At 38.4% G+C, this 25,669-nt stretch overlaps 1 protein-coding gene across 2 annotated transcripts in view; it reads right to left on the bottom strand.

Moving 5' to 3' along the window:
* The window catches only part of NCKAP5 (NCK associated protein 5), a 640,533-nt gene that overhangs the window by 420,425 nt on the left and 194,439 nt on the right, over positions 1 to 25,669 (bottom strand). For both annotated transcript variants that reach the window (XM_063116607.1, XM_063116609.1), the window contains exon 3: positions 9,612 to 9,685. In XM_063116607.1, the coding sequence (XP_062972677.1) occupies positions 9,612 to 9,685 (74 nt within the window). The remainder of the gene's footprint in view (positions 1 to 9,611; positions 9,686 to 25,669) is intronic.

Genomic DNA, 25,669 nt, shown 5'->3' with positions numbered 1-25,669 from the left:
GCAGCTGCCTCAGTATTTTCAGTTGGGATGTTCTCATGGCCTGCCACTGCCTGTACCTGGATATTTTCTGTCTCTTTCGAGGCAGACGCATTGGATGTTACTTGATGAAGTAGTAGCTTCAGTATGTGTCTGGGGCTCACTAGTTTAAAAATATGTATCAGATTTACTTATGACACAGAAGATTGTAAACACTGGAAGAATGGGATAAATGTGCATGTGGGCAGCAATATCAGATGGGCACAATCTTTGGAGCTAAACCAGACATCACATTAGTCACAACTGCATTAATTGGCAATTGCACTAATCTTTTTCTTTCTTTTTTTAGTAAATAGCAGTTTCTGCCTCCCGCCATAATCCAGATAAAAACCAGAGTGAGGGAAGAGAGCGATTTAATTCTCTGCCCTCATCACAATTCCGGTCAGGATGCACACACAACCTGTAGCTGCTATTTAGCTGTTGTTTTTAAACCCTTTGCACAATTGCTAATTGCATAAATAATATAACTGTTTGAGGGGGGGAAAGGTCTTTGACCTTATAAACAGAGGCCTTACTGCAGCCTCTTTTAGGCAAGGTCTTCACCACTACCCTTACCCACTCAGTCAGTTCTCCCCCCACCCAACTGTTTTGCTAAGATAGGAAGGGCAAGAGTCCAACACACAAGCAGTTTGTGTCAATTCTCCAGGGATCCTGCCTGCATCCTCAGGCTGTACAAATTGAAAAGTATCCATTGTAACTGGACAAGTAGAGGCCAATGTTACATCCACAGGACCTGTATCAACTATGTCATCCAAGACGGCATGAATACAATCAATTTTAACTGCAAAATGTCATGTAAATTGGTCGTGGCAGACTATCGAGTGGTCCACCTTTTCTTCTTGCAGGCCAGAGTGAAATTTGCCTTTGACCACCAGACAAAGCTCTGTGCACATGCAATGAGAGCAGAGAAGTGAAATTTCTTCACCATGGAATAGGCTTTAAAAGGAGCTCTAGTCCATGTTTAATGGGACTCGTTCCAAGTTTTCCCCAACATTGCACTAGTTGATGCCCCAGTCATTTCATCACCTGCAGCACCCTGGAAAATCAGGATGACCATTTGGCTCCTTTCTGTGGGAGAGGAGGCTCAGGGCATTGATGATATGTGTGTGGTGACCGAGGTTGAGAGACATTGCAGAATATGGTTTTTAACAAGCCTAAGAGTACTATGGGATTAATATAGTCTGCAATTTTACCAAATGGTAGCTATACTTGTGTATGCAATCACTTGAAGAATTTAACCACAGACAAAGAACAGTCAGAGAAGTGATGGGATGATCTCCTCACTACCAGATAGGACCACAAAATTGAGCAGCCAATCAAGCAGCCCCATGTATGGTAAACATTCCACTTGGTAGATAATCATCTGTATTCACCTTGTGTTCTGGCTCTACTTGATCAGACACTCCCTTACAGGGAAATAAATCTGCGTAGAGATGCACTTACCATTATATTGGTATAGCAATATTCCCCCCATAGGACATGTTGGCTTCTCTATTTGTTTGCTATGTCTCATAGTCTCAGGAGATTACCTCTTTTTCTAGGAAAGCAGTTTAAAACTAATCACAGTTATTTTAATCTCTTTCTACCATGAAGAATCCTTACAAAGTAATTTTGCCTGTGACCAATTAAGCTCTCCCAGTGGAAGTTTATGATGACAGAAAAAAGCAACCTGTTTAATGCTTGACAATCCTTAGTTTGCAAACAGTAAACTCCAGAGAATAGAGATGTCCTAATATTTTCAACAGATACAAATCTCATTTTATTTCAGAAATGGTGTTCTATTAATTCCATGGTTTAGAACACCTTGCTTAGTTCTCTTTCTCTATTTCAGGCATTCGTGTGACTATAGTGCATATTATCCTACATATTCAATTTTTGTATTGTATTCTAAAGTCTAGAACATCCTGAGGTTCTGGAAATGGTTCACTATGGGAACCCTGGAACCTATACCTGAATTTTACAAAACTCCTAATTGTGCAGATTCACCATGTGCCTGCTACTCCTCTCCAATGATGCTCTCATAATTGCAGATAGGTGGGCACTTGTTTTTATCTAATCACAAAACAAATGTTTTAACCTGAAGTGCTACACCAGGCTCCCTGCTATGCTATTGACTTTCAGAAGAAACTTAATCTTGCTTATTACTTCTTTAGTTTCTTGCATACTTTGCCATCACTAAGCCTTGGAGTTCATTCTTCTATGCACAGATTAGTCCTTTTTGGTACCTATTTCTCCTCCTGCTACCATTACTAGCAGGAAACAGGCCATGTTTCCTGCTAGTAATGGTAGTTTCAGCAGCACCCATCAGTTCCTACATTGTTTCCATAGAAACCATTTTTTTGTTCAGCAACCAGACATTATCCCAATCTCTTCCTAGATGTTTTTCCCCTCAGCTATTTTGGATAAATGAATCCAAATGGTAACTGAAATCAGTCACAAAACATTGGATGAAGTTAGAAGCAGGATCAGGCTTATGACAGAAAATGGTGCTGCGCTTGAAAAGAATAACACAAGTTTTTCATTAAAGCAGATACAAAACAATGAACTACTCACTGGCTTTTTTATTATTCTTATTCTTATTCACACAAAGTTCCCACTAAACATGGAATAAATTTTGAATTGTGCATTACTTCATACAAATCTCCCCCAAAACACAGGAATTGTAATAGGAAACAGCCTAAATTAAGTAGATGTGTGAATCTTTGAACAATGTCAGAAAGATTTTCTATCTTTTTCTTTTCTTTTCTTTCTCTCTTTTTTGTAATAGCTGCAGGATACCAGGTTTATTCTAAATGAACTGATGCTCATGTCCAATTCTCCCCTGCAGTGCAAGTGCTCTGGGGGACGCAGACTTTGCGACTGATTCCAGGAGTAGGGTGACCCACGTGACTGATGCCTCTCTGCACGTTGCTTTACCACGTTGACATGAAAGAGACAAGGCATGAGGGCTATGTAACTCAGCCCCACCTCAACTTCTGCTCAGTGATTTGGTCAGCAGCACCCACCCTGGAGTAGGAATTAGTGCAGGCAATGCTGGTCACATATGGGCGGAGTTGGATTTTTATTTTTATTTTTGCCAAAAGGCCATATTAGCTATGGACTGTTTGTTTTTTGTCTATTCCGTACTAATCACCATGGGGGCAATTGGCTGATTACATTTAGATGTAATTATGCTTTAAATGGGTTGTTTGGTCAGAGCAAGGCTGGCGGTGCAGGTAAGGGAATTACAGGTGAGCATCCACTTGTGTCTTTAATACAAAAGGGGTGATCCCAGGACCTGCCTCCTAGGGTCTTAGGATCTCAGGGGAAAGGATCTCTCTTTGGAGCCAGAATGGGTCATGCTCCTACAGACTTGGGAATGGGGGTGGCACAGAAGGGCATCCCTAAAATAAGTGGCTAAGGGGTGGGGATGACTGCTCAGCTGTCTCCGCCCTAGGGCCAAATCAGGCATGCTTTTAATAGTTTATCATATTAATACCACATTACTGTTACAGTTGCAGATCTTAGTTTGTTGTCAGTTCAATGAAGTTGTGGCTCAAGTTTACTCAGTCCTTGTGTGTTGCCTCTTCATTTCCAGGGGTGGTCACAATGTGCAGGAAGAGAAGGGAAACCCCGTGAGGGAGTGAAAATACAAGCCGAAGGCAGGGGCGGAACCAAGGATAATCTTTGCAAAAATATTATTGGTATAAAAACGGTTTAATAAAGGTGCCTATGTGTTTCAGACAAAAAACATCCTTCCTCAGGGCTTAAAACCTTGTTGAATAAGCCCTGAGGAAGGACGTTTTTTGTCCAAAACGCGTAGGCATCTTCATTAAACCGTTTTCATACCAATAATATTTTGCAAAGATTATCCTTGGTTCCACCCCTGCCTTCAGCTTGTGGTCACAACGTGACCATTTCAAGATAGAAGCACTATAAGCAGTAACTTCGAGATGTCATCTAAATTTCCTGCAGCCCGTTTCATGCTCTCACCAAATAATAATAATAATAAGAAGAAGAAGAAGAAGAGGAAGAGGAAGAGGAAGAAGAAGAAGAAGAAGAAGAAGAAGAAGAAGAAGAAGAAGAAGACTGTTCATGGACTGTATCACTTCAGACTGCATGAGGAGGCTTATGTAATTCCAATGCTTCTCCATACAACACATCCTAGAAAACTGGACATGTCAGGCTGAGGGCTATGCTGACACCTTTCTCTATGATGCCTAGCTTGCTATGTCTAGGGACACAGCAAGCTAGGCATCAAGTGCAGCAACGTGGAGTATGAAGTGATACAGGCTTACCAATGCACCTGCTATCATTAAGAATAAGACCTATATCTATCTGTGCCTTTTCCAAGATTTGAACATGCAGACTGAGACCGAAACTCACACTTAGTTCTCCTTTGTGGCAGACAGGAATGAAAATGGGGGTAGTATTAATCCCACTGCCTGTAGGACCCAACATGAGAGTTCACTGTATCTTTCTGCACTGGTATTACCTCAGAAATAGAGAGAGCAAGGTTTGAGCAGTCAAAAGTGGACAGTTTTACTGTTTCCAGATTCATACAAACATGCAACTAAAATATTCCCAGCTTCTTCTTTCCAGAGTGTCGTCTAGCCTGTAGTCAGGATCCTCTGCAATCCTAGCTTGAATCAAGCACTGGGTTTATTATAAACATATAGCTTCTCCCATGCTACCTTGTATTTATTTATTTATTTATTTTCAGTAAATTGAACCGGTGGAGGCTGTGGGCCTGTGATTTCATTCTGGGTTTTAGTCAGAACCAGCCAGAAGCCTTTCAGAACCAATCAGAAGCCTTTCTACTAGGGTTAGTGGACAATGAACTGAAAGAGAAGAGGGAACTTTGTTCTTGTATATAACAATGGCAGCGAGATTATTGTATGCACAGAAGTGGAAAAATGAAATAACACCAACAATAGAAGAATACATACTGAAGATATTAGAGTTAGCAGAAATGGCAAAACTGACAGCGATAATAAGAGACATCTGAATGGAAACCTCTGATAGAATTTTTGCAAGAAACAGAGAAAAATGATGTATTTGTCTGTGGATTCAATGTATGAGATATAGTAAACTTAGAAAGAAATTAATTTTATTATTGTGTTAAATGTATTAAACAAGGAGAGAATTTAATTCACATCTCTGATGTTTAGAGAGCCCAAAACATACCTTAACGTTGGTTTATGTATTTCCCTTTTTCTTTTCTTTTCTTTTTACTATTATTTTTTATTGTCTTCTTTTCTTTTTTCCGTTTGTTCCTTTTTCTTTGTGTGTTCATTTTCCTTAGATGTAATGTCTTTATGCAATACTTTTTTTTCATGTCATGTATGTTTATGAAACAATAAAAACTTGATTTAAAAAAAACAAAACCACCAGAACTCTACCCAAGCAGCTTTTCAAGATGCTGAGTCCATTTGGGGGATAGGTTCAACACATTAAATAGCTCTCAGAATTCTGGGTGGTTCTGATTGAAATGCAGACTGGAATCACAAACCCACTGAAATTGGAGCCACCAGCCTCTACTAAATTGAACTGGGATAGAGTCCCATTCCAATAAAGCTCAAATCTTTCTGCACCAGAAAATGGATACTGAGGTTGGGGCATACTTACTGCATATGAAAGCAATCACTGAAATGCTGTACAAATATCTAAAATCTTGTTTTCTCCCTTCCCTACCTTTGCCCAGTATAAGAGCTATCCATAGTATAGTGCATAAGTTACAATAAAATTATGCAATCAGGCACAAAGCTAATAATCCTTTCTCTCTGGATATCATTATTGACTCAGAGAGAGAGAGAGAGAGAGAGAGAGAGAGAGAGAGAGAGAGAGAGAGAGAGAGAGAAGCAACCCATGCCTATTCCTATAATTCAAATTACATATCATAAACTAGACTAGAATTGAATTGGGGACTATTTGCATAATTGACAACGTTTTCCAAGTCAGCTGAAAGTGTATCAAAATATTCAAAGCATGAAATATTAAAAAGGAAGGAACGAAGAAAATTAATGAAATGAAAATAGATCTTGTCTGAAACTTATCCTGACCTGAGGCCTACAACTTCCAATTTTAACACTATTCTGATTTCACCTAAAAAAAATAAATAGGAGGAAATAAAGAGAGAGCTGAAGCCAGTTGGATTTATACAGATTGTTGAGTTTTTTGCACAATACAAAAAGTAAAAAAAAGAGTCTGGATATAGGTTTGTGATCTATTTTTGCAAAATGTTATGAAACATGAGCTAACCATAACCAGTCCTCCAGGGAATAAGATTGTAGTAAATGAATGTTCATGTTCCAGAACAGATGGCTATGCCACATAAAGAAAACAAAATCTACCAAGCTCTGTAAAAAAAAAAAAGGGAAATTCTTCTCTCACATCCAGTTAAGTCTCTTATAGTATACTGTTCTACATGTGGTAACATAGACATTCTGTGTGAGCACCATGACATCGCTTTCAGTCTCCTCTGTCTCGGCCTGGTTGCTATAAATCAGCGCAGGCTGTGAGTAATGCTGAAGGAGCTAAATGTTCAGAATTTGTGTCTGTCTGTTTTATTAGCTAGCCTAGAGTAAACTGGGGGCTATCGTTCAATGTCAGGTTCAATACCCAATGACCCAATACGTTAAAATTGTGGCAGCCACAAATCAAGGGCATAATGAAGTCTGAGAAGTGGTCCATGCTGATTTATTAGGACATCTGTCTGACTATAGACAATCTCGTGTTGCCCTTGGATAACATCAGCTATTCCCATGGACTTCCACATATGAGAGACTTCCCTCTTTCTTTCTTTCTTTCTTTTTCTTTTTTTAAAAAAACCTGTAATAAAGCCAAAAGGATTTGTAAAAGATAGAAAGAGAGATATTCACAATATTTTGTTGGAGTATTTAGAAGAAATGGTAAAAAATGAACATTATGTGTTCAAATGGAATGATAAACTGTGGTGTAAATATTAATATCAAATATATAAAAGTTTTAGAAGTTGGCTGAAATTATGAATTAAAATATATTTAAGAATGAAAATCAACAAACTGAAATACTTGGGGTATGCAAATAGACTCCCCTTACTAATATTATGAACAACATCTTACCATAACATCTTTTAAATGCCTCCTAAAAACATACCTTTCCACACTGGCTTTCCCTGGATTTTAACTTAACTGGTTTTTATATTGCCTTTTTAACTTTTAATGTTTTAAATTTATCTATACTTGTTATATTTTATGGTTTTTAATTGTGCACTGCCCAGAGAGCTTCAGCTGATGGGCAGTATAAAAATGTAATTAATAAATAAAGTATATTCAAGATAGCAATAATACTTGTTCTATGCTGTGTTTCTTTCTGTATATTTAAAAACTATGCATATTTTAAAAATATTCAAAGCAATCTCTTTATTTTTATTCCCTATTTCTGATCAAGAGAATTTAAAAATAAGGAAACTGAAAAGCATGTACATTCAGCAAAAGTTAGTAAAGTGTATTTGCCTACAACTATTTCTGTTTTCTTTACTCATCCATTAATGTATATTCATTAACTGAACTGTAAATCAAACAACATGGTCATGTTATCTTTGTTCATATGCAAATTGTGCCCAGTTCTTCTCCTATGATACTTTCTTTTTTATTATGGTTTTCTGTCATGACCAAGACTCAGGGAAAGGCACTTGCTGAGTCAGGGGGGCCAGTAGTACAAACCACAGAGGTTCTGGATCAGAGCTCTGACACTGATGCCAAGGCAAGCAGTCAGAAACCCCCAAACTAAAGCCCCCTAATGAGTGGCAGTCCCTGAGCTGCGCACTATAGAGCAGCCAGATTCTCATCCCAATGGGCCTCATGTTCCACCAACCCTGCTCACTGCTGCAGGCACTGCAGTCAATAAGGTAATGGAAAAGGTCAAGGATAAGTAGCTGCTCCTTTAAGGTTCTCCATTCTTCAGAAAGAGGGAGGAGCCTGAGGAGGATAGCCACGAATAAACAGTCATCGGAACAAGTCATCTGCTCCTTGGGATCTGTTCAGGGTATTGAAGGACATTTTTCTAACCATCTTTGTTCCTTAATTCCAATTTTCAGCCTGTGGATGGATATATAGCCTCTGTGCCTGTGAGTCACCTGGTCTTGCACTCAGCTCTAAAGTGGCTTCCTCTGGAGCTCCCTGTGGGCTGAATGTTATCAGGACCTGGCAGTTACCCCCATACATTAGAGGGTGGTTTTTTTTTGTTGTTGTTGTTGTAAGTCTTGTTAAGTCCACCACATATGGGCCATAGCTTTAATTCAGACACACATCCCCAAGACAGAAATATAAACTGTATCAAATCCATGCATTTTTTTCATAATTTTTCATAATTCAATCCTGTCATTGAAATCAGAACTAAGGTGTATTGGAATAGTAATTATAAGAAGATGAAGGCCACAAGTGTATGTCGCATACCTGACAGTAAGCCTCATTGAACACAATCGGACTTCAGAATAGACATATAGAGGATTGCATTGTAAGACTGACCTCTTACAATGAGTATCTAAAGTTAATAACCACCTGCAAATTAGAAACTCATAGTAGGGGGGAAATTGGATACTATTTCTGGATACAAATAGCTTTTTGCTGCAAAAGCACAGCAGTTGCAGAACTTCAGAAAACATTCCTCTTCTTTTCAGTGTAACTTACAAAAAAGGAATTTAAAGCGGTAATGTGTATAAACTAGTTTGACACTTAGTGTTTACATATATCAAGTAGCACATTCAGTTTTTTATTGTAATACTGGGGGTGAGAGGGAGTTAACTTTTTGGCCACTATTCTATATTATTCACTTATACTTTTTCACATTCTACTCCAGTGCTATGCTATGAATGAATTTGCCATCTTTGCCTTGTGAATGACAGCTGGGTAACAGAGAAAGCAAAATGGTAGACGTAAGAAAGATGGAATATGTGTAATAACTTCACATAACATTGCATGAAGCAGTTTAATCAAATTTCCTCTGATACAATATACATGCCTAACTACATACATAAGGCATCTAAAATTAAATGTCTGGTCTCTGCAAAAAATACAAGAAAACTGGCTATTTCTTCTTGGAAAACAACATCTAAACAAATATATACTAGATATACTTTAAGAAATCAATTTTCTTAAAGTATGCAATTATTGTTTGTGAAGCTACCTGAATGATGCGTGGCTTCTGAACCAAAGTCAAATTCCACTGGTGAATTAACTTGCAAAAGTTTTGGTAATACCACCATGTATTCCAGGTGATAACAAGTCAAAAACTGTTAGTTTGAGCAAAGCAGACTATGCAGCAGGTACCACAGAACAAGAAGACAGTGCAATTAAAAATCACAACCATCATACCCACATGGCTCAAGAGCACAAGCTGATCCGCATCCTCACAATCTAACATAGTATTTTTGTGTATCATCCAACACCTCATATCAAATGACGTACCCAGCTAGTATTTCAATACTTGCTATTATATTTGAATTTCAGAACAAAGGCAAGGGGAAGTCATATTTATTCATAAGCCTTCAGCTCGGTGAAACTTTCATCTGAGTAAGTAAGATCGTCCTGTCTATATGTACCAGTGACACTTACCTCCAGACATTCCAACGTTGCTCTTCCAGTAGAATCAACAAATGGTCAATGTATTTATTTGAGTCCATATATTCCTGTAAAAAAGAAAACTGATCAGTAAATTGATTTTTGAGTTTCAGAAAGTGTTAAGTGACACAGAGACAACATTTTACACTTACTGTTTACATTTACTGAAAGGTAAATAGCAGCTTTAGGGGCGGGGGGAGTAATCTTTAGATTGGAAAATAGCATGGATAAAGGATTAAGAAGCTCTCCAAAGTTACTGCGCTGATACATTTGGAGTTCCATGCCTGCTTTATAGTAAAAGTGGGGGGGTGGTCAGAAGATTGTAGGTTCTCTCTCTCTCTCTCTCTCTCTCCATTAGGAGCATATTAATGCTTAATGTAAAATGAGTAAGAGTTTACTAAGTGTTTGTGACTGGCCCTATCTTGTGATGGTCTAACAACTGAAACATTTCATGTCATATGAAGTGTCCCAGTTGGGAGTCGGAGGTACTGCTTTGCAGTGGTTCCGCCCCTTCTTGACGGGTCGGCTCCAGAAGGTGGTGCTTGGGAGACATTGCTCGGCTCCGTGGATTCCCCAGTATGGGGTTCCGCAGGGGTCAGTCTTGTCCCCCATGCTGTTTAACGTGTACATGAAACCATTGGGCGCAGTCACTTGGAGTTTTGGAGTGCATTGTCATCAGTATGCTGATGACACACAGCTCTACTTCTCCTTTTCATTTTCATCAGTTGTGGATGTGCTGAACTGTGACAATGGACTGGATGAGGGCTAATAAACTGAAGCTCAATCCAAACAAGACTTAGATGCTGTTACTGGGTGGTTCTGCTGACTGGATGGAGGGTGTTCAACCTGTTCTGGATGGTGTTGCACTCCCCCTGAAGGAGCAGGTTTGTAGCTTGGGGGTTCTCCTAGAACCATCTCTGTCCCTTGAGGCTCAGGTGGCCTTGGTGGCATGAAGTGCTCTCTACCAGCTTCAGTTGGTGGCCCAGCTACACCCCTATCTGGACAGGGATAACCTGGCTTCAGTTGTCTATGTCCTGGTAACCTCCAAGTTAGATTACTGCAGCACACTCTATTTGGGGCTGCCTTTGAAGATGGTTTGGAAGCTGCAGCTTGTGCAAAATGCAGCGGCCAGATAACAGGGACCAGAAGGTTCAAACATATACGACCTACTCTGGCCTACTTGCATTGGCTGCCTGTACGTTTCCGAGCCCAATTCAAGGTGCTGGTTTTAACCTATAAAGCCTTACACGGCTTGGGACCACAATAGCTGATGGAACACCTCTCCCAACATGAACCTACCCATACACTGCGCTCAACATCCAAGGTTCTCCTCCAGGTGCCTACTCCGAGGAAAGCTCGGAGGATGGCAACAAGAGAGAGGGCCTTTTCTGTGGTAGCCCCCAAATTGTGGAACAATGTCCCTGATGAGGCCTGCCTGGCGCCGACATGGTTATCTTTTCATCCCAGGTCAAGACTTTTCTCTTTTCCCAGGCATTTAGCAATATGTAATTAGCCTGGGTTTGTTTTTGTATGTTTTTGTGGTTTTAAATTGGATGTTTTTGTGATTTAAAATTTTTGTATATTGTTTTTAAGTGTTTTTATCCTGTGTGAACTGCTCAGAGAGCCTCAGGTATGGGGCGGTATACAAATGTAATAAATAATAAAAAATAATAAAATAATATTTCACTTTAATGTAAAAGAAAAATGTTAAGTTAATAGTAACAATTATTGTTCCTACTCTTATATAATTATTTTTTATTATTGAATACGAAGGTCATGGCTAGACCAGGCCTATATCCCGAAATTGTCCTGGGATCATCCCTGTACATCAAAATGACACACAGGGGATACCCGGAGCAGGCAGGGACGACCTCTCCATTTGCCTGGGATCATCCTTAGGTCTAGCTAAGGCCTATCATTGTTAAAGAAAGTTCTGGCTTTGTATGTTGTTTGGTGACAGCCTTTCTCTGGTATTTTATGCACTTGCCAAAATACAAAAGATACTTTGAGAATATATAAACATAGATACACACACACACACACACACACAAGTTGTTTGTCAAGCTTTATTATTGACTGAGAAGGTGTGCGATTGTGGAACTGTTTATACTAAAATGACAGGTCTTTGTTCAGCCATTTCTCCTCATAATTTAAGAGTGCAAGATGGAAGTGCCATGAATAATGCAACATCACTACATCTCTTTTTAATATGAAGATATATGTTACAAGAGAACAGCTATCATATTTCATTTACAGCGGGTGCATTTTGTTTTCCTAGCATTTTTCAGGAGCTTTTTGGTAACCTCTGCTGTTTTAGAACAGATTCTGAAATGAAAGCAGATGTCTTAATATGCAGGGAAATAGGACTAGGTATATCTATGTATTCTTCTTTGGAAGACTTAATTCTTTATTAGTAATTTATTGTATTATGAATTATCCTCTGCCAGCTTAAAATTCTTTGATTTTGAGTTTGGTTTTGGATAAAAACATAGCATAGATTGAAGTGTATAAAAATGTAATAAACTAATAAATAAATGAAGACATATGTTCCAAGTCAATTGAAAGGGTAAGATTGGAAAGATTTCTATTAGAAAAATAATGAAGGGCTGTAGCATGTTGTACTTACTGTACTTATTTTGCTATCCTAATGGAAGTGGTATACCACGTCTCCTGAAGTTACCTTGATTATCAATTAAAAATTCTCCTATGGAAAGGCATTTATTGTCTGTTCCAGGCTTTTAAACTACTTTTGAAAATCTTAATCATTTAAACATCATTCTGCTGCCCTTAGAAAACATCAGGCAGATGCCCAATTATGCTGTACTATACCATATTTGTATACTCTATTGCTAATGCAAGCTCCTGATGCAGAATTGTTGTTCTGCTAGTCATCATGCAAACTAAGAAGTAGCTAAGACTACTTTTCCAGAAGAGGATTAGATGATTGTACTGAAAATGGACAGTAGGACTTACATCTCTTGTTAGGAGTATATAAAACACTGAATTGCAGAAAGTGATTTCAAAAGGAGAGTCTGAAGAACAAAATTAGATGTGTAACAGGGACAGGTTTACACCAAATTTTGAAAAGGGAAGGGAAGGTTGTCTGACCATCAAGCTCTCGCCCCAAATATCCCAAAGGATGTGTTAAAACTCCTGAGAGAGCCTTCCCATTCAGACACATCGTAGCTCAACTATCTCTTTCTTCTAACTAGATATTTAATGAGTAAATGAGTAAAATACATACTGATCATTGACAGTAACAAAAAATGACTTATTGATTAAAATACAATAAAATATAGATTTGTATTCATTGTGAACTTTATCTACCAATGGTCTCATGTATTTGGACCATCAATGGCAGCGCCACACATCAGGGCTGGTCTTATGGTCCAAAACTCTGATCCCTTGAACTCAGAATATTCCTGAGTTCACAGTTATAGGAGAGGACATGGTTGCCAAAAGATGTCATGAAGCTTCTGCCTCCTCAAGATCCTTTCCCCCAAGAAGACCTCAGGAACCTGCATCTGGAAGAGGTTGTATAGCATCCTTTCCCTTTTTTTAAAAAAAAGTCTTGACCTCATTTTTATTTTTGTATCTTTCAAAGATGAGATACAGAATCAAATAAAATCTTAGAAGCTTGAGGGTAGAAAAACTGGGAGTATATATTAAAGTAATAAAAATAAAAAAATATTAGAATAAGATGGTTGAGAATGTCCTGTCAATATAGCTGCATGGTTATATGTGACAGAGACAAGACATCAAACAGAGGGGGTGGGGAGCTATAATCTTACGTGTGGAAAGGTTTCTGAATCTGTGAAGACCTGAAGTAAAGTTTTAGTTTAAAAAAAAATTAGCTAATGGTTTTTCCTGCTAAATATTGCCTTACTTTCTTCATCATTTTGTTAAGCAACTCCTCTCCTACCTAACTACCTACCTAAACGCACACACTTTCCATGGAACAAAGGCTTTCCTAGCAATCCCAAAACATATTTTAATTCCTTTGTCTTGAATATATATAATATCTTAAATGGGATTTGAGAAAAGCATCTAATATAATACAATATTGTTCAGTCCAGAACAAATATAAATTATATTAGGAATTTTAGCATATGCTTCAATGCAGCACTAAGACAGGCAGACACCATTTTTCTAGACAACAGTTACAGCTAACTACTGTGACTGATGGAAATTCACATAAAGAAATGTAAAGCACAATACCATGCATGTCTACTCTGAAGTAAGTCCTGCTGAGTTCAATGGGACTTAGTCCCAGGTAAGTAGGTATGGGATCACAGCCTTTGATTGTAATTCTGTATCCATTTACCTGGAAGTAAATCCTACTAAACTCAGTGGGACATAATTCTGAGCATATATGTATAGGTTTGTGCTGTTAGTGCTTTTGACTTAAATATGATCTTCTTTAAAAGGGCTTCCCTGTGAAGAATGTTGCTTGGCCTGTTTATTATTCCTCTCCTTCATTTCAGTTTTGTAGTTTTGTGAGTAATTTTATTAGCAACCAAAAGAAAGTGACATATTCTAATGCTCTGTCACTGAACGGCCAATAAAGATTACATGCAGCATACATTATGACCTGGAAATTGAATACATTATTATCTTGAATTTAATTTTTCAAACGCTACAGTTGCGTTAACAAAACATTTAGCAAAGGTTTATTAATTGTTCAAAATTACTTAAGCATCAGCAGACATTTTATATTAAAGCACAACTGAAGTGATTAAATCTGATTTACAGACTCATATTCTGAAGTCAGTTGTTTTTGTAATGCAGTGCTTCAAAGTTTGGCTGGGCATCCTTTTCTAATATTATTCTCTTCAAATATATTGATATGGTTTAATACAGCACAAAGTTGAATAAGCTAAATTAGAGCCTGGTTCTGCAGCCCTTATTTATGATGAATTTATGTTTATTTATGGTGATTATCACCAGTCAATTTGGCTATTGAGGTATTTCTGCAGAAAAAGGATGGCATTCCCAAATGCCTTTTTATCTAATGGGAATGTATACAGCTTCACATCAGTTGTGTGTGTAGTGGTGATGATACTAGACAGGTGTGAAACTTCTGTTCAAATTTTATTTGGGCCACTAATTACAAGCTTCCACTATGAATGATGCAATAACAAAGCTTTTTTTCAGGAGTTCTACAATGACCCATAATGTTTTGGCACATGCATGTTCTCGTAATGACTCTTGGGAACTGGAGTGTGGGCATGGGCAGGCCGCAGCAAATTTCCTAAAGTTCTGTTCATATTGTGTGAAAAGTCGCAATTTGACATTGAAACTGGACACTGGAAAAGTCATCTGTAGCCTAAAGGAATGGTCTATTCCAACAGCCCACATTTGCCGCTTCCTCCACCCCCATCTTCCTTCCACTATGGAAATGGAGCCTAATTCTGGAAAGTAACTGCACGGAGTTGCAGGAAGAAACAGGAATTGTGGGACTGAGCAAATGGACTTGGGTTGGAAGTCACAGTGCCACCCTCCCCTGGCCTATCAGCTGGACAAAAAATGCAGTTAACAGGAAGGAAGGGCAGGCTCTCATTGAAGCTGACTACGGGCTTAAAATAATGAACTTTTGAATAATCAGCATTTAATATGGGCAAGTAGAGACTATGCCATTGCTGGTTCATTGTTTACAAGAATACAGGTCAAACAAAATGAACTGAATATAAGTGATGGTTGTAAGCAACTAAGCTCTGCAACATATGGTGTTTGAATGTGATTCATGGGTGTGATGGATCAAAAGAGACAGGAGGTGTTAGCAAAGTACAAGAAGGTATGCCAGGGGAATCTAATAGAGTTTTCATTTTGTTTTTTGTTTCCATGCTGGCATTCAGATAATCAGTGTGATACCAATACAGGGTACTTCATCCATGTGTTTCCGAAAGCACTCTTGATTCCAACACTTTGGTTTCACCTTTATGCTCAACGGCTTGCAAAAATTCAGGGGAAATTAATAACTTTTCTGCTCTGAGCAAAACACAGACCAAAACACAGACCAATCTTCCACATGGGCAAGGAAGATGCATTTTGCCAAATGTAGGCTCTGTCCTATGTTAGATCATGCCACAATAAATATGCTAGTCATGAAGTTGATACAAGACCCCTTGTTCCTTTTTCACATTATCCTAATATCATTTTCCAATATCAGCTGTTTAACTTGAAATCTATGCTAAAGGGAAAAAGGTATGATAGCATTAAAGTTCAAAAATAACTTCTCCACAACCTACCTCACAATATGCTAATGTATCCTGAAGCAAGTTGCATTGTCCCTGAATATAGTTTTTTGCTTGTAATTTAGCCTAAACATAATAGGTTCATATTCCTTTTTTGCACCTGCATGATCTCCTCATGGATGTAGTATATGCATCACATAAATGTGGTTATAAAAGCAAATCAACCAGTCCAGCTGTTGAAACACCAAAAACCTCAAATTGCTTGGTGTGTGTGTATGTGTGTTGGCCTAATTAACAAATGAACCAAAATAATTATAGTTTTCTCAAGCCCTGTCTTCCAGTCAACCACACCCCATGATTTCCATATATTGAGAATCATTACTAATATTTACCAGCATCGGACTCCACTTGTACACAAGGAGCACTGGATGGAAATTGCTGCAGCAACAAGTGTCTCTTCTCAGGTAGTATCTGCCATCCATCTGGTGAATGACACTGCTGTCAATGCTTCCACTACAGCCCATCAGCAGCAGAGCTGCTGTTTCCACATTCCCCTTCTCCTCCTGCTTACTGTTAAGCAGCAAAACAAGAATGCACGTTCAAAAAAAAGTGAGCCAATCCCCAAAGAGCAATCTTTTGTCTACCTGAATTGCATCACCTCTTACCAAATTAGTGTTTGTAATTGGTGACCCAATTATGATTGAGCTGGGAAGCTTCAACCATCACTAAAAGGAAGAAGGATTTTGGGCACTTTCCTTCTCTCCATCAGTAGCTTCACCAAATAAATGTGGGCACCTTCTATGATGTCCAAGGAATCTGAACGCAATATGGTAAGAGTTTTCTAAACCAACAACTCCCTAACACGGGTAGATGCCATTAAACTTTTGTGAAGGAGGCGGCCATCAATTCAGAGTATCCATTTTAAAACTAAGGAAACAGGGTCATATAAATTTTAGGTGGAATGTCATCTATAAGCACCATCCGTTGACTAGGCTAATGGGAGGGGGAAAGCCCATCAAAATTCCTCACTCAAAGGTCTCCTGTTCAGTTGCCCAGACTCTCTTTATAAAAACATTGCTGACTTAGAAAATCGTTCCCCAGAGCTATATACAGTAGCTCCTGTATGTTGTGACCTGTCATGAAGACACAGACATGAAAGATTAGCAATGAGAGGCCAATGGGAGTGCAAAGGCTGGGGCTTCCTTGTCTGCAGACATGCCAACACATTCTTCACCCCTTTAGTAAGACAGCTGAGAAGCATCTTGCTTTCATTGTTTCCTGCCGTCACTTTGTCTTTCTTTCCCATGTCTGACGGTGCACCCAGCTCTAGCCACAAACATTTTTTGCTGCAGGAATGGGACTTGTTAAGGCAGGTTTTAAAGTAACATCTGCTTTGCAGTAGCCAGCAATGCTCCTCTTGTCAATGCACATTTGTTTTCTACAAACTATTGCTCTACAATTATTGGGTTTATATGCATGTACACATTCACACACATATACAGAAATGCACATCCCTATGGATACATGCACACATATAATACACTATCCCACACTACATCCCTGGGTTAGTAAAGCTAAGACAAGTTTGTGTACACCTTACACTAGCACTTATGTTCTAGTGTTCTTTTTAAAATTGTCATTTTAAATGTTTAAATGTTTTAATATTGGAATATGTTTAATATACTTTTAACTTTTGAATATCTCTATTCATAGGTTTTTAATACATATGTTTTAAATTTTGTGATGCCGCCTTGAGGCCCAGCATTGGGCAAAAGGCCGGATGAAATAAATAAATAAATAAAAATAAAAATGCACACCAATTTCAGCTGAACTTGTTCAAATTTTATTTATTTATTATTTACTATTTATTTATTACATTTTTATACCGCCCAATAGCCGAAGCTCTCTGGGCGGTTCACAAAAATTAAAATCATAATAAAACAACCAACAGGTTAAAAACACAAATACAAAATAAAGTATAAAAAGCACCATCAGGATAAAACCATGCAGCAAAAATTGATATAAGATTAAAATACAGAGTTAGAACAGTAAATTTTAAATTTAAGTTAAAATTAAGTGTTAAAATACTGAGAATAAAAAGGTCTTCAGCTGGCGATGAAAGGAGCACAGTGTAGGCGCCAGGCGGATCTCTCTGGGGAGCTCATTCCACAGCCATGGTGCCACAGCGGAGAAAGCCCTCCTCCTAGTAGCCACCTGCCTCACTGCCTGGATCCAAGCCTGGATCCAAGTCACAATGAATTTGGAATTCTTGGCCTTAAACTACAATCTCTGTGTCAGATGTCAGTACAAACCTGAATTTTCAGATTATCAAATCTGAAAATTATGCATTAATCTTTTTAAGGTTGAATCCAGAATTTATGCTGAATCAACTATACTGGCAGAAGTGGACTTCCCTGTCCTTGTCTTCCCATGACAACCCCTCCAGCTTCCTGAAAATGTTACACAAAGAGTCAGGAAACTGAATGAGTTGTGGTGGAGGGGTCAGGGGCTTCCCCAAAACTGGGTAAAAGAACCTTTCATGAGTGAAGACATTCATCTCGTAGAAGGTCCTTTATTCTCATAAAAGGCAGATCCTGGATCTTATCCATATTGTGAAGGTCCATTGTATACTGTACAATGGTACAATGAAACTATATTTGGATGGACGAGAAGTGGTTTCGAAGAGTGTTTATTGAACAAAAAATGATTGAAAGTATACGTATGTACATTACAGACTTAAACTGGTTTGATAGCAATTGTCTATTCCCCTGGAAAGCAAAGTGGCTCAGATATTTAACCAAGAATTTTTAATACTCATCAGTCCCGCCTAAACTACAATTCTCAGGATTCTTTTCAAGGAGGAATGTCAGATAAACTTAATCTATTATGTTCATAATGCAATATATCCTGAAAGAAAAATCACAGGGAATGAGAGCCTGAGACAAAGAAGTTACAAGCCGATGAGGCAAAAATAAAAGCAAGGTTTAAACCCAACGTTATTTTTCCTTGCTTCATTTGGGTTACCAGTATGCGTAAATTTGCTAGAAATGTCTGACATTCTGGTCGTCAAAATAGGGCAGGGCAGAAATCCCACTAATTTTCAACATTATATTTCATTTAACACATCTATTAAAGGCAGTGGATTTTCTTACTGATGACTTCAAAAAGTAACAGAAGAAAGTGCCCTGAATAGGAAATTAGCTCCCAAGAGAGTAGGGAATTGGGAGTTTTTCAAGCTGAGAATCAAATATAAAAGTTGAACAAGTAGTAAAAAGAAAAAGAGAGGTCAAATCACATTTTATATCTTTTCAATTTAACACATAGAAAATCATAATATTTCAATAAAATTTACTTTCACTATTAAATAACTATATAGCAAGCTATTGTATGAATTATACTTTATAATATCAATGTACTATAGGCCCACACATTACATCCATGAACACACACACACACACACACACACACACATCTGGCACTGAACTATTTATATTGCACCTTACATTGGAGTTTGTTGAAAACAATACACATTGATATCCATATATTAAAAGGTTACCCACCGCTGGTGGTAAATATGGCATTTCTAGGTACCAACAACTTGTTTAAAAAGTCATCCACATGTAATACTGAGTTTGTTCCAGGTTAAAGCTATTCAAGGAATCAATCCCCTACTTGCATGGCTGTTGTGAAGCCCTGCAACCAGTTTGACTAAAGATCTAGTGCTGGTGTGTGCATTTGTCAATACTTTCCATTATCATTCCATTAACTTGGCATATTGAAGTTATGACTCTGTGTGTGACTTTGTGATGTTTCATTTTCCTGCATTATGTAACCATACATGTAAAGGTTCTGAGCATAGACATATCTCATTGTGCTCCAGAATTATACTTGTGGTGGAAGAAATATGAGAGGGTGGGGGTGGGGAGGAATTCATTATTCATTTCTTTTTTAAAACCATTTCCATTAGTATCAGCTTAACAGTAGTTAACTGAAAGGATTCTGAAAAATCAACATTTTTTCTCAAACAGGAAATACTTTCAAAGGGTGCCATTGAACGCATTTGTGGGTGGGAAAAGTACAATAATCATATCCCAATGACAGCACTAGAGAAGATTTGTATTTAACTGGAAGGATCTAATTTATTTCTCATAAAATAATATCCAGTGGCCATTGTGAGCATTTTATTATCATGGAAATTAAGGACAACACAAAGAAATTAATGTTTTAAGAGGAACCTAGTATGGTTCATTAAACTCTTCATTTTATTGTCTGTATAAATGTAATAAGATACTTTTCTTCCCTTTTTCTGTGTGTGCATGTGTGTGAGATATATATCTGAATAATAGGACTAATACTTTCCATAAATTACATACAAAAGTGTTAGGGGCAAGCCAATGGCTCAGCACAATACTTTTCATATTTCCATATAAATGTGCACTGTGTACTTTTTCTCTCTCCATTGTCACATGCCCCATAAAGCAATACAATTTATCCCAGTAGTTGTTAACTCTTGCTAATTTGTAATGATCACAAATCGTGGCTAAGTTGAATTAAGTGGGAATTTTTGTCATTCACTTCAGCAAGGGGAAACTGGTTTTGGCCTTCAAAAGAAGACAGCAGTTGGTTGTGAGTCAGGATATGTAGTTTGGTGAACTACCTTCGGTGTTGTGTGCTTTGGAGAGAAAAACAATCAAACTAGAAAGAACAGTGGGAAAATCCCAACACTCTTATCAGGCTAGGATAAGTGTGTCGAAGCAAACTTCCAATATCCCTAGCTGGATAGGCAAGCTCATGAATAAATGCTTATTCACATGCCACCCATCAAACTGATCCAGCAACTGGGTCTGCATACACATATTATTCAAGGAGAGGAGTCTAAGGCTCATTTGGTCTCCCTTACTTTGCCTTGCCTGACAAACAGGTGACTGCTATGATCGCAGCTTATTAATCGTACAGGGATATATGTGTGTGGAAACCCACATTGTCATATTAAGATTCCTGAATATTTGATGCTGGATCTTTGGATTTTGAAATATATTTCCTGCTCTGCTTTAACAGACATGTTCTTTGTGACATAGCACTTTCTTCTCTCTGAATCAGACCTTTGATGCAGCAGCTCTGACCACAAAGCACCACTGTTTAGTTCATTAACCAAGGAATGCACAGCGGAATGCACACGTTGGTGTGTCCACTCTTGTCTTTTCAAACAGCAGGAGTCTGTTCCCATGTTATCCCCAGTGGAGGAGTATTTCATTTTCATACTGTTCACACATTGCCATTTCAGTGGTGCTTGAACTTCTCCTGTTCCTTTCGTTTGTCCACATTTTGAAAAGTAAGTAGAGGCTACTAGGGTGACCACATGACCGGATTTGCCAGGATTTGTCCAGGCTTTTTTATGACAAATCCGGGTTTTTTCCCCCAAAGAGCAGCTCTAATGGGAATTAACTAAAATGCTTATAACTCTGTCATTTTTTAAGATAAAGACATGAAACTTGGCACAATGGTAGCTCTTAGGAAGGGCTTTAGTCAAACCAAATTTGAAACAGATCTGTTTATCTATTGATTTTTAGGATTTTTTAAAAAATTGAGGTTTTAAAATCATTATTTTTAAAATTGTCATTTTTAAAGATAAAGAGATGAAACTTCACACCATGATAGGATTTAGGTAGAACTTCAGCCACACCAATTTTGAAACAGATCTGTTCATCCATTGATTTTTTAGGAATTTTTTTAAAATTGAGGTTTTTAAATTATTATTTTTTAAACCATCATTTTTTAAAGATAAAGAGCTGAAAGTTGGCACCATGATAGCTTTTAGGTAGAGTTTCAGCCATGCCAAATTTGAAACAGATCTGTTCATCCATTGATTTTTTAGGAATTTTTTAAAATTTGAGGATTTAATTTTAAAAAAAAAATTTAGAGATAAAGAGATGAAACTTGGCACCATGATTGCTCTTAACAAGGACTTTAGCTATGCCAAGTTTGAAACAGATCTGTCCATCCATTGAGTTTTAGGATTTTTAAAAAAAGTTTGAGGTTTTAAAATTATTTTTTTTAAATGACATTTTTAAAAGATAAAGGGCTGAAAGTTGGCAACATGATAGCTCTTAAGGAGAGATTTAGCCATGCCAGGTTTGAATCAGATCTGTTCATCCATTTTTTTTTAGGAATTTTTTAAAAGTTCAAAGTTTTAAAATTATTGTATTTTAAAACTGCTGGAGCCATATCCTTCAAACTCAGGTTGTCAAACCTCCACTTTGGGGTTTTGCATGTTGAGCAGTTTCAGCCCTTGGCATTAAGGGGTTCTCCAGTCTTTAGGTAAACTGCCACAACACCCACCCTAATGTTAGAATAGAGAAACTTGTGACAATTATACACAAGCTTTTTTAAAAAAATTGAAATTAAAAAAAGCCAACCATCCGGCCAGCCAGTAGCAAACCCTGTTAACAACAACAGCAGCTTGCAATGAGTGAAGACACAGTCAGAAAAGATATTTGAGGGAAGGCGAGACTGTATCACACAAAGCATAGCAAAAGCTTCAAAGTACAGCAAAACCTGCAAAAGCAGGAGTGAGTGAAGTTAATTTCAGATACACTGAATCTCTCACTTGTTCTTTATTTCAGTGATTTTAACATTAAGATGTTATGTAGAACAGATTTGTCTTAAATGTGTGCTGTAAAATCAGACATGTGACCAAGGCTATGTTCAGGTGGGCACGCCCCCTTGGTGCTGGACACGCCCCCTTGGGGGCCGACCATGTTGTCCTCCTTTTTGGTTTCCAAAATATGGTCACCCTACTATTCCACATTACCTTGCATTTAACAGGGGAGTACAGAATTCATTCCCGTTTCCCTTTGGGCCTCAGGGATAGAGTGGGTGGTAGTGGCAAAGAGGGATAGTGCAACGGGTGCCTCTCTGAGGGTGCCTAACAATGCTGATTCCTGATGCCAGCACTGTCACGGGATACCACATGCCTAGAATACAGTGCATTGTTAAATAGTGCTTGTTTGTACTGAACCGTAGAAATTAGGCCATCATGCGGAACATTGGTTCACAAATCTGTTAGCTTTCTGGTGCAGTCCTGACAAATGCCAACTCTTAACATATACTCCTGGTTAAGTTTCCTAACCATTTGCCAGGAAATAAACAGGATTGCTAAGCTCATGTAATCACAGGGCCTTTTAAATGAAACCTGGTTTGCTAAAATCAATTACTACATCTATTTTGTTAATTATTTAATTTAGTGAGAGATTAGAACAAAGCAAACAGTTTTATCCAGTGGCACTTGCACTTGGTCTCCCCAAAAGGGCAGAGACCATTATCAGTATATATTTGAAAATCATTAGAAGTGAGGTAGATAACTCATTTCCATCCATGCAAACACTGGATGTCTGGGCTGGAAAGGCATGCAGAATATTCAAGCATCTGTTAAGCCACAAAGGCAATAAGAAAGATGAATGACTGGGGGAGGCTCTTGATCTATCTTTTAAGATTGTACGGGACAACTTTTAATTAACAAGATAAATGCCTTTTTCCTGATTCTTTCTTTCTTTCTTTCTTTCTTTCTTTCTTTCTTTCTTTCTTTTTCTGACACCAGAGCTTTTTACTGTAATTTGTAGGGTGCTTCCTGTCCTGATCTCAGTTTTCTGGAAACTGTGCTCTCTACAGTAGTCCAGATGCTACATCCTGCTTCTTCAGTGAACTGAGACTACTACAACACCAAGAAGCTCAAATACACAGTCCTTTAAGAAACAAAGTAAGAGAAGAGCCTATTGGGTACAGATGGAGGATGTTTGGGTCCTCTAGACGTTGTTGGACTGCAACACCTAGGGCTGACGGGAGTTGCAGTCCACCAACAGCTGGAAGATCACATATTCCGTTGCCCTGCTCCAGGGACAAGACTAGAGTTTATACTTTGAAGTGAGTATCAGATTCCAACCTGGGAAGAAACTGTAGTATCTCCAGACTTCAAAGACCTGATGAGCTCTATTGCATTGTGAAAGATAGGGTGCTATCTCCATCATGGTGCTATTATAATTTGTATAACCTTCTTTCCTATCTTAAGAACGTATGGAGCTGCCTTTATATTAGGTCTAGCCCAGGACTGTCTACTGTGGGGGTGGAGAACCTGTAGCCCTCCAGATGTTGTTGGACTGCAACTCCCACAATCTCTAATCATTGGTCATGCTGGCTGGGACTGATGGAGTCCAACACAGTTTTCCTACCCCAGTCTACCCCATTTACCGACTGGCAAAAACACAACAGTCAGGTTCTAATCTGAACATGGCCCCCAGGGGTCTCAGTGCAAATCACCGAAGGGCGCCAGATGTTGCAACACCCAGGAGAGCTCCTAGTGAGCAATTTGCTCTGACAAGGTCTTAGACCAGGCTAATGTGATGGCAGTAGGTCCATGTGCTGAAAACAGAACTGCCCCACAGAAAGAGAGGGGTGAAGTGTCAGATCTTAACAGCAAAAAAAAAAAGGCATGTGGGTTAGAGGTGATGAGTCTCTTTGCAGCTGCTTCTTATTTACTGTCAGCATCTCTCCACAAGGTCTTTTGCCAAGCTAAGGTCACTCCAGGTATCAGAGCTCAGCTGATAAGAAATCCCGGCATGGTTTGATTATATGACTAAAGGTTGGATCCAGATTTGGTTATACTTAGGAGTTGTAAGTATGGGGTCTACTTTAAGTAAAATGAATTCTGGATCCAACACTTAATATATAAGTGTATGCTAGGGTGACCATATGGAAAGAAGGACAGGGCTCCTGTATCTTTAACAGTTGCATAGAAACGGGAATTCAAGCAGGCGTCATGCCGCACCTGGTGAAATTCCCTCTTTATCACAACAGTTAATGCTGCAGGAGCCCTACCCTCTTTCGTAACTGGTCAAGAGGGCAAGGTTCCTGCAGCTTTAACTTGTAATGAAGAGGGAAGTTCACCAGGTGTTATCATGCATGCAAATGAAACTTGCTGAAATTCCATTTTCCATACAACTGTTACAGGAGCCCTGTCCTCCTTTTCATATGGTCACCGTAGTTTCCTTAACCCTTCTCTGCTTTCAATCCCATAGATATGTGGATCCCTGAAGAATTCAGGAAAAAGATAACTTTAACCCCAGAACAAAAGTTGTTATGTATATAAGAAAGCAAAGTGACCTTGTGAAGTAAGTTACTATTAACACATCCCAAGCAAGGCCTTAGCGTAGAAGAGAAGCGATTTGCCCAAAGTCACTTTATGTGTCTATGGTATAGCTAAACATGACTCTTAGGATTCTGGGCTAAAGTCCAACATGCTGTCTGAATCTCTACAATGGCTAATTCTGCAACTGATTTATGTTGCAAAGGCTATTTTCAGTAAAAAGACGAAAATAGGGAAAAGCAAAAAAATGTATTGACACCTATGACTATGCTTTATCTAGTGTGCACTTAACAGTTGAATTTGGTAACTGAAAAGCATTCTGGGAAGGAATTGTAACTAAATCTGTCAATTAAATTTTTATTCTTATATATTGACATGGCTAAGTCTGCCCATCAGCAAATGGAATTTCTGAGACACTGCACTGTGACATTTCCTATATCTTCATGCATTTTGCTCCTGTTGCTCTTGCTATGACTGGAAGCTGCAGGGTGATAGTCTCCTCAGCGGGAAGTGAAGCGCCTGCTGCTGAGAGTAATGATTGTGTCTTCACTAAATCTTGGAACTATTCATGCACATTTGACCACTTAGGTATATTAACAGTGAGCTCCGTGCAGGTTAAGTAGTTAAATACTTTGGAACACCAGCTGGGAAGCTGGTAGATGTCACCATCAGTGCCTATTAGGGGCAAGAATAGCTTGCAAACCAGACTGCCCTTCCAG

This window comes from Elgaria multicarinata, chromosome 2, assembly GCF_023053635.1.
Source record: "Elgaria multicarinata webbii isolate HBS135686 ecotype San Diego chromosome 2, rElgMul1.1.pri, whole genome shotgun sequence".
NCBI classification, from domain to species: domain Eukaryota; kingdom Metazoa; phylum Chordata; class Lepidosauria; order Squamata; family Anguidae; genus Elgaria; species Elgaria multicarinata.
This window is presented reverse-complemented; position numbering and strand designations above follow the sequence as displayed.